This window comes from Oryx dammah, unplaced genomic scaffold, assembly GCF_014754425.2.
Source record: "Oryx dammah isolate SB20612 unplaced genomic scaffold, SCBI_Odam_1.1 HiC_scaffold_10, whole genome shotgun sequence".
Lineage (NCBI taxonomy): Eukaryota > Metazoa > Chordata > Mammalia > Artiodactyla > Bovidae > Oryx > Oryx dammah.
The window spans coordinates 31708005-31721193 of NW_024070194.1; the positions used below are offsets into that span (position 1 = coordinate 31708005).

At 38.4% G+C, this 13189-nt stretch overlaps 1 protein-coding gene across 2 annotated transcripts in view; it reads left to right on the top strand.

Annotated features, from left to right (window-relative positions):
* Nucleotides 1–13189, top strand: part of ATRN (attractin) — a 193821-nt gene that overhangs the window by 126458 nt on the left and 54174 nt on the right. For both annotated transcript variants that reach the window (XM_040247855.1, XM_040247856.1), the window contains exons 23-24: nt 2086–2164; nt 3753–3910. In XM_040247855.1, the coding sequence (XP_040103789.1) occupies nt 2086–2164; nt 3753–3910 (237 nt within the window). The remainder of the gene's footprint in view (nt 1–2085; nt 2165–3752; nt 3911–13189) is intronic.

Consider the following 13189-nt stretch of genomic DNA (forward strand, 5'->3'; position numbering starts at 1 on the left):
CAGGAAAGAAGTGTTAGACTCGGCATCTTATTTCCTTTCTAGTTAAAAGGTAAGAATGGTGTTGTTAAGATTTACGATGGTCTGATAAACAGACTGAAATTGACTCCACACATACTTGGTTTATCCATCAGCCCATCACAGCCCCATACAGGAAAGGAGAGGAGACGGCAAGGGGAACTTCCTTGTTCGTGGGGCAGTGGCAGAACCCAATTTTACTGCTTTAAAATAGAAATTAATACCAGTGATGCAGGCAGAGGTAACACTTAAGCTCCTAGAATGAGTTCTTATCCTCATTAGGAGGTTAAAACAGTGAAGGCTTAGTTGCCCCATAAGAAGTCAGCCAGAAATAATTGAAATTACTACTAAATAACTGTTTAAAAAATATTTTTATGTCTATTGTTGTTAATGGTGAACCCCAGCATGCCATAAGGTGTTACCTACAAGTAAAAGGGAGCCAACACAGTGTGACATTTAAAAGTGAAGTGTCTAGAACATGAACACACACCTATACGATTTCTTCAGTGAGATGTAAAGTCATTTAATACCTACTCTGGTACATAATGAAATTTTACTAAACTTGATAAATTATTTAGGTGCTTCCTTGGAGGCTTCTTCTTATCAATATACACAAAGCCATTTACCATTACAAAAATATGATAAATATAACAATACATGGAAAACAATATGATAATGAGCCAAAGTATATTCCTTTGATAACAAATGTTATCAGTAAGCGTGGTTAAATTTAAGAAATAAATAAATCAGTAGAAGAATGAAGTCCAGTATGGGATGTTTACAATTAAATGAAAGTAAGATTTGTTTTTATATTCCAGAGTTATACAGTGTATATGTCTTGTTTTTTACAAAAGCACCAGGATTTCAAGTTTACTAATCCTTTCCGTGGAAAGAAGTAATTGCTAGTAATTACCTGGTCAGGGAACTAAGATCCTACCTGCCGCAACGTGGCCAAATAAATAGATATACACTTGAGCTGTCCCTTCAAGAGGATGGTGAGGCTTTATCAATAAATGAGAAGGTAACTGCTTTATGAGAGGAACTTCTGGTTTGGAAATCATGTTTTGAAAATAGCTGTTTGGAAATGCTTCCATTGTTATAATTTTTATGCTGAAAAACTATCAAAAGAATGTTCTTTAAAACCTTTATTTTCTAACCTGTTTTAAAATTTTTCAGTGTGAAGAATTTCAGCAAGATTGCATTCAAAAATACAAAATACAGCATTTGACTCATTTGGAACAACAATTTTTTGACCCCAAGAAAGAGATTTATTAGCCAAGTTCTAGGGAAAACTAAAAGTTAGTATAATGATTTACCTAGCACAGCTGACAGTGCTGTTTCCAGGTGGCCCAGAACATTCCTCAGAGATACCTTTTCACTCATTAAAACCAAGAGTCAAAGTAAACTAGCTCTTCAAATTGCTGTATCTCTAAGTGGTATACAAAGTTTTCAAAGATAATAAAGCATATTCTGTCATTTCTCTTGAAATAATATTTTTAGTGAGAGAAAAATATTCTTAATCATGGGAGAAGACAATCAAAAGTTTTAAAATTTTAAAAAAGAAAGGTTAAAATTTAGTTTATTTCAGCTTTATATGCTGTTTCTTAAAAACCATTTCCATTTTGGAGAACTTTACATTGTATTTAATCTATGGGTTCAGAAGTGCATAGATTTGATTTATAAATGACAGTTGATCAAGTGTCTTACTCTCCAGACATTTGGGAAAGGCTGCCCAAAGGATCCTTAAGAGACTGATTCCCCTTATATACGTCACAGGATGTAGGTCATTGTGCTCTGGTGAGGGTCTTTTTTTAAAAGATACTTTTTCATAGAGTTTGGCATTTGATAAAGCATTAAATCTCCTACTTTTATGGGAGGGAAATGAAACTTGTTTATTGCTTATCTTAAGGTTAAAAATTTTGCTGTCTTTTAAATGTTGAGTTTCTCTTAAGACATTAAAAATTTTATTTGTAACTAACAAAGTTGAGAGTAGTAAAATTTAACTACCCCTTTAAAACCAAGAAACTTATTACAGTAATTTATTTTCTAATTATTTGTACATCTCACCAGCAAAACAGGGATTTGGACATGTTCATCAATGCCTCCAAAAACTTCAACCTCAACATCACCTGGGCTGCCAGCTTCTCAGGTAAAGACACACCTAGAGAAGCCCTCCCAAGTGGAGATAATTGATTGAGAAAGAGTTGAGAAAAGGGGCTATGGAGACAGACAGATGGATTTGAAACCCTAACCCTTTGCTACTTATTAGCTGGAAGACCTCGAGCAAGTATCTAAAACCTATCTCTAGACCCATAAGATTTTTCATCTTAAAAAGAAAGTAATAATACTTATCTCATGCAGTTGTGTAGATTAAATTCAGCTGTACCTGTCGGTGCCTGCCATGGTATCAAGACCAGTACATGCTCACTACCTCACCTGGCTAACACCATTAATATCATTGCTATAGCCACTGCTCTGGTGCTACCATTATCATCCGTGCTTCACAGGTGAAAAATGCAGCATTTTTAGTAGAATGAGATTTTCGTGGGTTCAAAGAAAAATGTGCTTTGGGAATTAAATAAAGCTTTATGAGCAAAGCTTTTGCTGTCTTGTTTACCTTACTATGATTTACTAAAGAAGATCTGCTGGGCAGAAAATCTACTAAAGAAAGAAAAGGTGGCCCTGATATAGTAGTTAAGAAGTAGCTCAGTGGACCTGGATATGAATTCTGCCTATTACTCCAACTCTGCTTTTTGAGCCAGTTTCCTCAGGTATGAAATGGGATAATGCAAATACCCAGCCATGTACAATATCCTGAGGATTCAATGAGATAATAAATGAACTACTCAGTGTAGTACTAGAAACCTGGTAAATTCTCATCAAATGGTAATTATGTTTCATCATCATTATTACTGTCACAGTACTGTCTTTTGGTCAAAATATGACCAGTTAGACTGAAACAAAAACATTACTTTGCACATCACTTTGTGTTTATCATGTCACAGTCTTTGTTTGGAGAAAGGTAGCATCCCTGAGCATGTGATTGATTTCCTATGACAGTCGGACTCCAGCCATGGGAAAAGCCTGTTTTATGAGTCTTTATAGACGCTAGAATTCCTGGCTGAGGGACAATATTGAATGTTGAAGGACTGCTTGGGAGTAGGATGAGTTTATATCAGGTCAGGAGGATTTAGAGTCAGTTGTAGTTGGTAGCAGAAGGGACTGAGTGACCCCTAAAACTCCTTCCTCCCTGCTAGTGTTGAGACTTAAGGTCACTGCTAGCCATCGCTTGTATGGAATCTGTGTCCCTTGTATGGGGGATCTGGAGCACTGCCAAACAGATTTAAAGGGGTAAATTCAAAGCAGGTGAAGTGGGCAGAGTGAATGCCATTGCTTCAAAGTTACCGCTGCCTGTTTCTGTGGGAGAAGTTGTAGGGGTTTCTGGTAAAACCATTTGGGTTGAGGGCACTGGCTTGTGTATCAGCCTACCCAGCTTTAAATCCAAACTCTCCCTAGCTGTGTGATCTGAATCAGTTTCTTAATTCTCCTGAACCTGAGTTTTCTGATGTGTAAATGAGGAGGATAATAATTGTTAGAATTAAATGAGATTGAGTTGTTAAGTGCTATTTCTGGAACACAGTGTTTAATAAATTCTAACTATCATCATTATTATTAGTGAGGGCAAATTCTGCTCAAAAAAAAAAAATCTCTTTATTTCATTCTATTCTTCCTAACAGCTGGAACCCAAGCTGGAGAAGAGATGCCTGTTGTTTCAAAAACCAACATTAAGGAGTACAAAGATAGTTTCTCTAATGAGAAGTTTGATTTTCGCAACCACCCAAATATCACTTTCTTTGTTTATGTCAGTAATTTCACCTGGCCCATCAAAATTCAGGTAAGAAGTGCTTTTACATCTTACAAAGATGGTGAAATCTCTGTAGTGGAGACTTAAATTCACTAATGTGTTCAGTTCAGTCGCTCAGTCGTGTCCAACTCTTTGCGACCCCATGAATCGCAGCACGCCAGGCCTCCCTGTCCATCACCAACTCCTGAAGTTCACTCAGACTCACATCCATCGAGTCAGTGATGCCATCCAGCCATCTCATCCTCTGTCGTCCCCCTTCTCCTCCTGCCCCCAATTCCTCCCAGCATCAAAGTCTTTTCCAGTGAGTCAACTCTTTGCATGAGGTGGCCAAAGTACTGGAGTTGCAGCTTCAGCATCATTGCTTCCAAAGAAATCCCAGGGCTGATCTCCTTCAGAATGGACTGGTTGGATCTCCTTGCAGTCCAAGGGACTCTGAAGAGTCTTCTCCAACACCACAGTTCAAAAGCATCAGTTCTTCGGCGCTCAGCCTTCTTCACAGTCCAACTCTCACATCCATACATGACCACAGGAAAAACCATAGCCTTGACTAGACAGACCTTAGTTGGCAAAGTAATGTCTCTGCTTTTCAATATGCTATCTAGGTTGGTCATAACTTTTCTTCCAAGGAGTAAGCGTCTTTTAATTTCATGGCTGCAGTCACCATCTGCAGTGATTTTGGAGCCCCCAAAAATAAAGTCTGACTGTTTCCGCTGTTTCCCCGTCTATTTCCCATGAAGTGATAGGACCGGATGCCATGACCTTAGTTTTCTGAATGTTGAGCTTTAAGCCAACTTTTTCACTCTCCTCTTTCACTTTCATCAAGAGGCTTTTGAGTTCCTCTTCACTTTGTGCCATAAGGGTGGTGTCATCTGCATATCTGAGGTTATTGATATTTCTCCCAGCAATCTTGATTCCAGCTTGTGCTTCTTCCACTCCAACGTTTCTCATGATGTACTCTGCATAGAAGTTAAATAAGCAGGGTGACAATATACAGCCTTGACGTACTCCTTTTCCTATTTGGAACCAGTCTGTTGTTCCAGGTCCAGTTCTAACTGTTGCTTCCTGACCTGCATATAGGTTTCTTAAGAGGCAGATCAGGTGGTCTGGTATTCCCATCTCTTTCAGAATTTTCCACAGTTGATTGTGATCCACCCAGTCAAAGGCTTTGGCATAGTCAGTAAAGCAGAAATCGATGTTTTTCTGGAACTCTCTTGCTTTTTCCATGATCCAGCGGATGATGTTGGCAATTTGATCTGTGGTTTCTCTGCCTTTTCTAAAACCAGCTTGAACATCAGGGAGTTCATGGTTCACATATTGCTGAAGCCTGGCTTGGAGAATTTTGAGCATTACTTTACTAGCATGTGAGATGAGTGCAATTGTGCGGTAGTTTGAGCATTCTTTGGCATTGCCTTTCTTTGGGATTGGAATGAAAACTGACCTTTTCCAGTCCTGTGGCCACTGCTGAGTTTTCCACATTTGCTGGCATATTGAGTATAGCACTTTCACAGCATCATTTTTCAGGATTTGAAACAGCTCAACTGGAATTCCATCACCTCCACTAGCTTTGTTCATAGTGATGCTTTCTAAGGCCCACTTGACTTCACATTCCAGGATGTCTGGCTCTAGATGAGTGATCACACCATCGTGATTATCTGGGTAGTGAAGATCTTTTTTGTACAGTTCTTCTGTGTATTCTTGCCACCTCTTCTTAATATCTTCTGCTTCTGCTTCTTAATATCTTCATGAAATGTTCCCTTGGTATCTCTAATTTTCTTGAAGAGATCTTTAGTCTTTCCCATTCTGTTGTTTTCCTCGATTTCTTTGCATTGATCACTGAAGATGGCTTTCTTATCTCTCCTTGCTATTCTTTGGACCTCTGTATTCAGATGCTTATATCTTTCCTCTTCTCCTTTGTTTTTTGCCTCTCTTCTTTTCACAGCTATTTGTAAGGCCTCCTCAGACAGCCATTTTGCTTTTTTGCGTTTCTTTTCCATGGGGATGGTCTTGATCCCTGTCTCCTGTACAATGTTACGAACCTCATTCCATAGTTCATCAGGCACTCTATCTATCAGATCTAATTCCTTGAATCTATTTCTCACTTCCACTGTATAATCATAAGGGATTTGATTTAGCTCATACCTGAATGGTCTAGCGGTTTTCCCTGCTTTCTTCAATTTAAGTCTGAATTTGGTAATAAGGAGTTCATGATCTGAGCCACAGTCAGGTCCTGGTCTTGTTTTTGCTGACTGTATAGAGCTTCTCCATCTTTGGCTGCGAAGAATATAATCAGTCTGATTTCAGTGTTGACCATTTGGTGATGTCCATGTGTAGAGTCTTCTCTTGTGTTGTTGGAAGAGGGTGTTTGCTATGACCAGTGCATTTTCTTGGAAGAACTCTATTAGTCTTTGCCCTGCTTCATTCCACATTCCAAGGCCAAATTTGCCTGTTACTCCAGGTGTTTCTTGACTTCCTACTTTTGCATTCCAGTCCCCTATAATGAAAAGGACATCTTTTTTGGGTGTTAGTTCTAAAAGGTCTTGTAGGTCTTTATAGAACCATTCAACTTCAGCTTCTTCAGCATTACTAGTTGGGGAATAAACTTGGATTGCTGTGATATTGAATGGTTTGTCACTAATGTGTAACTTTCTGTAAATGAGATGTGCACTGCTTTGCCTTTGTGATATCTGTGATAAAGGAGTGCTGAGCACAGACCATAAAGAAGATTGTAGTGGGGCTAGCTTAAATCACTTATGAAGGAAATTTATAAGCACTTTTGAAAGCAAGTTGGTGTATAACAGATTTGGTAATTACAATTGTATTCGTTTCTTCACTGAGGTCTTGCCACTTAAAAGCCTGTAGAGCTACACAAAGAGCTTCAATTCTGGAGTAAGTAAGGTGGCTATAAGTGAAGCAAACAAATAGAACCAGTGAAAGCTGAAGTGTAGAAAGTGCCATATGAAAAGAACCCCAGTTGCTCTTGGAGTTTAGAGGAGGGTAGGATGGAGGGTAGTGGGGACAGTGTGGGGCAGTGTCTCAGGTCACCTCAAGAGTTTAGGTCTATAGTCAGACGAGGCAGGCTTTAGTCCTGGCTTGTTCCTGTAGCATCTCCATGTCAGATTCTTATATTGTGACCTGAAAGAGTAGGTCTGAGGGTTGTTGTTGGCTGCTGCAGCCACTGCTGCTACCAGCCTGCTCCTTTTCTCTGATCCCAGGGGCCTAGTGCACTCCTGGCCCCATTTGTGCTCTTTATAACCATCTGCCATTGTGTCTTTGGGGCCTTGCCTTAGTGCTTTCTGTTTTAACCCCTTTCCTTTTGGGGAAAGGTGGAATTTGGGAAGGGTGAACTTTGAACAGTTGGTTTACCTTTAGCTGTGGAAGTGTGGTCGCTGGACTGGGGCTGTGGATACTTGCCAACTTTCAGTGGCACTGTCTAGTGAAGCACGTCTGCACTGATCAGTCGGGATGGGCTTGAAATCTAGTTCGGGTGGGTGTGTGTTCACACCTTGAGACTGTAACTAAAGAACAGTCAGTCACTCTTTTCCTTTCTGGAGGGTGGGGACAGGCTCAGCATTGTAATTTTACTTACCACTCTGTTTTCTCTTCCTGTCTAGGAGATCTATATATTTATCCTCAAATCTACTTTTTCTTTCATTCTGTCACACTGTCTGCTTCCCTTTCCAGCTAGCCTTCTTGTAAACATTGACCACACTCCCTGTTTCTGGTTTCCATTCACCCATCAGTCCAACTTCTTCCTTCACCACATCCTGAAGTTGCCTGTCACAGTGGATTCCAGTGACTGAATTCTTTAGTCCCCTTTTCCTTCTCATTTCATGATTTGAGTCACTATCCTTCCTGCCTTCCTGGTCCTTTCTTTCCCTCATTCTCTGGTCTGTGTTTTTAAGGAATCTTTTAAAAAGTTAGGGCTGTCTGGGATTCAGGTCATGGTTCTCCTCTGTCTTTATCCCACACGTAAGACTTACTGTACCACTTCTGTCCTGGTAATTCTCAGTACTCTGTCTTCAGCCCTGCTTATACTTGAAAACCAGACAAGTGTTCTTGGTTGCTGCCTAGACATTTCTGCCTGGCCACTCATAAGTTCCCTGTACTCAGAGAGTCATTCTTATAATCTTAGTCCCAAACCCTGTGCTTCATTCTAGTGAATGGCACTACCATTTGTCCTGTTGTGTAAACCATGACCCTGGAAGTTTATTTGCATTCCTGGAATAAACCTGACTTGCAATGATGTATTATTTTTTTACTTTATGCATTGCTGGACTCAGTTTGCTAATATTTTGATTTGAACTTTGTATCTGTCTCAGTAAGAAAGTCCATAATTTTCCTTTCCTGTCTTTGTTATAGGTATTAAACTAGCCTTTAATTATAAGTTGAGAAGTTAGCTCTCTTATTTGTGGAAAAAATCATATAACTTTAGAACTGTATGTGCTCTCTCTTGTGAAACCATTTGATTCTGGTGTTTTATTTGTGCAGTTTGTCTTCTTTTTTAACTGCTGATTCCGGTAGTTACAGGATATTTCGGATACTCTTATCTGCATCCATTAAGCTAATTTTTTCTAGATATTAATTTATTTCATATATTTTCAAATTTCTGACACAAAGTTGTTCATAGTGTCCTCTCTTCCAATCTTTGCAGCATCTGTGCTTACTGAAACATATGCTTAAAACTGGTTGAAGTAATATTAATAAATTTTATCTTAATATTTACCTCAATTTTTTAAAGTTCAAAAAAAAAGCAAGTTTTTTTCTTTAGACATTGACAAGCTTATTCTAATATTTATGTGAAAAGCAAAGATTCTAAAATAGCTATAACAGTTTTGAAAAGAGGAATAAACTGGGAAGAATTACTATATGAAAATTAATAAGGCTTACTATTTAGCTACAGTAATCAAGACATTGTGGTTATTATTGGAGGGATAGACACGTAGATCAGTAGAACAGAATAAAGAACCCAGAAATAGAACCGCATAAATACATCCAACTGATTTTTGACAGGTGCAGTCAGTTCAGTGGAAGAAGGATAGCCTTTCAAACAAAAAGCTACTGGAAGAGTTGGACAATCATAGACAAGTAAATGAACTTTGACCTAAACCTTACATTTTATACAAAAATTAATTCGGTGTGGATAACAGATTTAAGTGTAAAATGTAGAACTATAAAACTTTTAGGGGGAAAAAAAGGAGAACACCTTCATATCCTAAAGCTAGGCAAAAGATTTTCATATTTGAGAACAAAAACATGACCTATGACAAAAAAATTGCTCACATCATAATCAGAAGCTTTGCTTTGTGAAAGACCTTGGTAGAAGGATGAAAAACAAGCTATATACTGTGAGAAAGTATTTGCAAAAGATATTATTGACAGAGGACTTGTATCTAGAAGATAAGATGAATTCTAAAAATGCAACATTAAAAAGCAGTCCAGTCAGAAAATAGACAAAAGACATGGAGACATTTTATCAAAGAAGATATAAATATGGTAGATAATGACATGAAAGATGTTCAGCATTAAAAGCTGTTCAAGAAATACAAGTTAAAGCCAAGAAGAGGAGTTCTCTGGTGGTCCAGTAGTTAGGACTCCACACTTCCACTGCTGAGGCCCCAGCTTCAGTCCCTAGTTGAAGAACAAAGATCCCACAAACCACATGGTGTGACAGAAAAAAACAAACCACACACACCCCACAATTAGAATGAGATATTACTACATACCTATCAAATGGCTAAAATTTAAAACAGTAATAACACCAAATGTTAGAATTCAGAGAAATTAGATCATGCATACATTGCTGGTAAGATGGTACAGCCACTCTGGAAAATATCGATAGTTTGGTGTTTTTCTTATAAAGCTAAATTTGCATTTACTGTACTTAACCCAGCAATTATATTCTTGGGCATTTATCCCAGAGAAATAAAAACTGATGTTCATACAGACACTTGTAGAGCAATATTTAGCAGCTTTATTCATAATAGCCCCAAACTGAAAGCAACCCAGGTATTCTTCAACAGGTGAATGATTAAATGAACTGTACTACATACATATCATGGAATAATATTCAGGAATAAAAAGAAACAAATTGTTGATACAACAGCTTGTATGAATCTGAGGAAATTGTGCTGAGTAGGAAAAATATCATAAAATTTTACATGCTACATGATTCCAGTTATATAACATTTGAACATAAAAATTTAAGACCAAAAATAGATACAGACCTACTGAAGCTTCAACTTTCTTTGACTTCTCCTGGACCTTCTTTTCAAAGGGCTTATCAGATGAGATCAGACCCACTCACACTCCAGAGGAGAGGATTGTACAGGGTGTGCACATCAGTGTGCTGCTGCTGCTGCTAAGTCACTTCAGTCATGTCTGACTCTCTAACCCCATAGACGGCAGCCCACCAGGCTCCTCCGTCCCTGGGATTCAGGCAAGAACACTGGAGTGGGTTGCCATTTCCTTCTCCAATGCATGAAAGTGAAGTCGTTCAGTCGTGTCTGACACTTCGAGCTTCTTCTCCGTCCATGGGGTTTTCCAGGCAAGAGTACTGGAGTGGGTCACCATTGCCTTCTCCTGCACATCAGCGTAGTAGGCATCTTAGGAGCCATATTAAAATTCTCTCTGCCATTGGCTATATTTGGCGTGGGGCTAGCAGGGTTAGGTTGTTTCTCTGATCCTAGGGAATATGAACTCTAGGCTGTCGACTTAGTACAATTTCATTTTGATAACATCCACTAACACTGCCAAGTTATAGAGCACATACTATTGTAAAATATTTTTAAATATAATTTATTGACTTGTTTTAAGTTGAATTTGTTTTTATACTGACATATCTTTTTATATTCCAAATCTGACTGAACTTCAAGCTTTGTTTCTTATAGTTGAAAAATGATTAATATTTTTTAAGATTCTTAGTGACAATCTTGACTTATGTTGCTGATATTTTTTCCCATTTGGAAAGAGGGCTCTGTGCGTATAAACAGGCTTTTGTGCTGGAGATAGCTGTGCTGTTGCCAATGCCGAGTTCTAGTTGTTTTTTTTCCTCCCAATGCCCAGTTGCTCCACCCTCTGAAAGTCACTGAAATGGTCATTCCCTTCTAGAGGGATCTCTTCCCCACACTCACTTTTTTAAGTACTCATTTCAAGTTTAAGACTCAAGGAAATATTGGTTTTCTGCCTGATTTTTTGGTCCTCTTCACCTGAACTGGGTCACTCACTTGAATAAGATCCACTTATGAAAGCAGCATTCAGGAGCACTTCGGAAAATAGATGATGGCATGTTCACCATTTAGTTTGCCAGGCTTTCCTTGAGAAACAGGTAAGTTCTTTTGAAAATATATCTTTTTGCTCTTTGGTACAAAAAGCTGCAGTTTTCACAAACAATGTGGCTGGACCTTTGGTGTCTTCATACAAGAACCTGATCAGTGCTGGTTCTCTCCACACTGGGGACTGTATCTGGTGTGTGCTGAGTGGAGGACTGAGCTTGTATCTTCCTGGGCAGATGTGAGCATGTTCTTAACAGAGAGGTCTGTACCTTTCTTTATTGCTTTATTTTCCTCAGAGTTTTAGCCTTTTTAGGTGTAGTTAGCTTTTAAATACACACTTGGAGACTGTACAGATTTAGTTAATGTAGAGACTTATTTAAGGAAGAGAACAGGGGAATGTATAAATGGTACAGTGTAAGCCATTCAGTTAAATTTCAGTATGACTTTCAATGCAGACAAAAGCCTTTTTTCTTTTTTTTGTCTTTGATTCTCATTATTTAAAGCAAAGTGAGGCAATTTATTTCTCAGCAACTTGTGTAAATATTAGTGCTTTAAAAATGGTCATGGTAAACTCGAATTCTTTCACTCTGAACTGATCCCAGAATTCTTTTCCATAATTAGGAACAGATCAAAACCTACAACTGCTAACCGAAGGAGTTTGAAACTAACTATAAAAATCCTTGTAGATTCAGTTTAAAATTTTTTAAAAACCACCCAGACTGAAAAGGCCTGTGTGTCAGTGGGTGGGGGTATGTTGGGTCAGTTGTGCCTGGTTTCTGGTTGGTTGCTCTTAAAAGTTAGTGTCCCTTCCTTAGCCCTTGCTTTCTGAAAGTGATTCTAGGTGTTCCCAGAGTCAGCAGAATTCACCTCTTCAGCCACGGCTATAGTTTGGAAGGGTAGGTATTCAGGATAGAGAATGCACAGACAGACATTGTGTGTGAGGTGGGAAGGTGGGTGGTGGCGCTGAGATTCTGGCTTGTTACTGGCTCTGCAACAGAGGTTGTTATTGAAAGTGGAACTAATATTAAAGTCCTCTCCATGCTGGCTGTTTCATTTGCTAGTTTATTTTTATAAGAGGCTAGTGTTCACAAGGGAAGGCAGCACAGAATTTATATTGAGAACTGGGCATTCATATAGATGTTAGAGTTATGTTTACGGGTGCTAATAGGATTGCTACACTAAGCAAAGGATGTATGAAACTTTTGTTGACTCAGATATACTTTTTCTTTTAGTAGCAGCTTTATTGAGATATAAGTCACATACCATACCATTCACCCATTTAAAGTGCACAATTTAGTGGGTTTTAGTATATTCACATAATATTTTAGAATCTTTTCATCACCCATAAAAGAAACCCCAAACCCAGATGCAGTCCCTCCCATTTCTTCCTCCCTCTAGTCCCTGGCAACCACCAGTCAACTTTCTTTCTCTGCAGATTTGCCTGTTTTGGGCATTTCATAGAAATTGAATCATGTAATAGGTGGTCCTTTGTGGCTGGGCTCTTTGACTTAGCATAGTGTTTTCAAAGTGCAACCATATTTACTGTTTTAGTACTTCATTCCTTTTTAAGACTGAATAGTATTCTGTTGTATGGATAAACCACATTTTTTGTTTATCTGTTCATCTGTTGATGGATACTTGGGCTGTTTTCACTCTTTAGCTCTTACGAATAGTCAGATACATGTCTAAAAGTCATATTTATTGTATAATAATAATATATACACATAGCCCCTGGTGTTAGATATCTGTATCTTAAGGATTTTAAGAATTATAAAGCCGTGAAATACATTTAGAGCTAAACTACTTAAAGTGTAAATCTGGACTTCCCTGGCGGTCTAGGGATTGAGACTCCACATTCCTAGTGCAAAGGGCATGCATTCAATCCTCGTCAGACAACTAAGATCCCATATGCTGCACAGCGCAGCCAAAAAATAAAAAAGTGTAAATCTTTTTTAATTTCAGTTGGCTTTTAAACTTCTTGTCCTGCCTCATGGTTTTCATCATGATCATTGTTATTCCTTCTTCTGAAAAGTCTCCT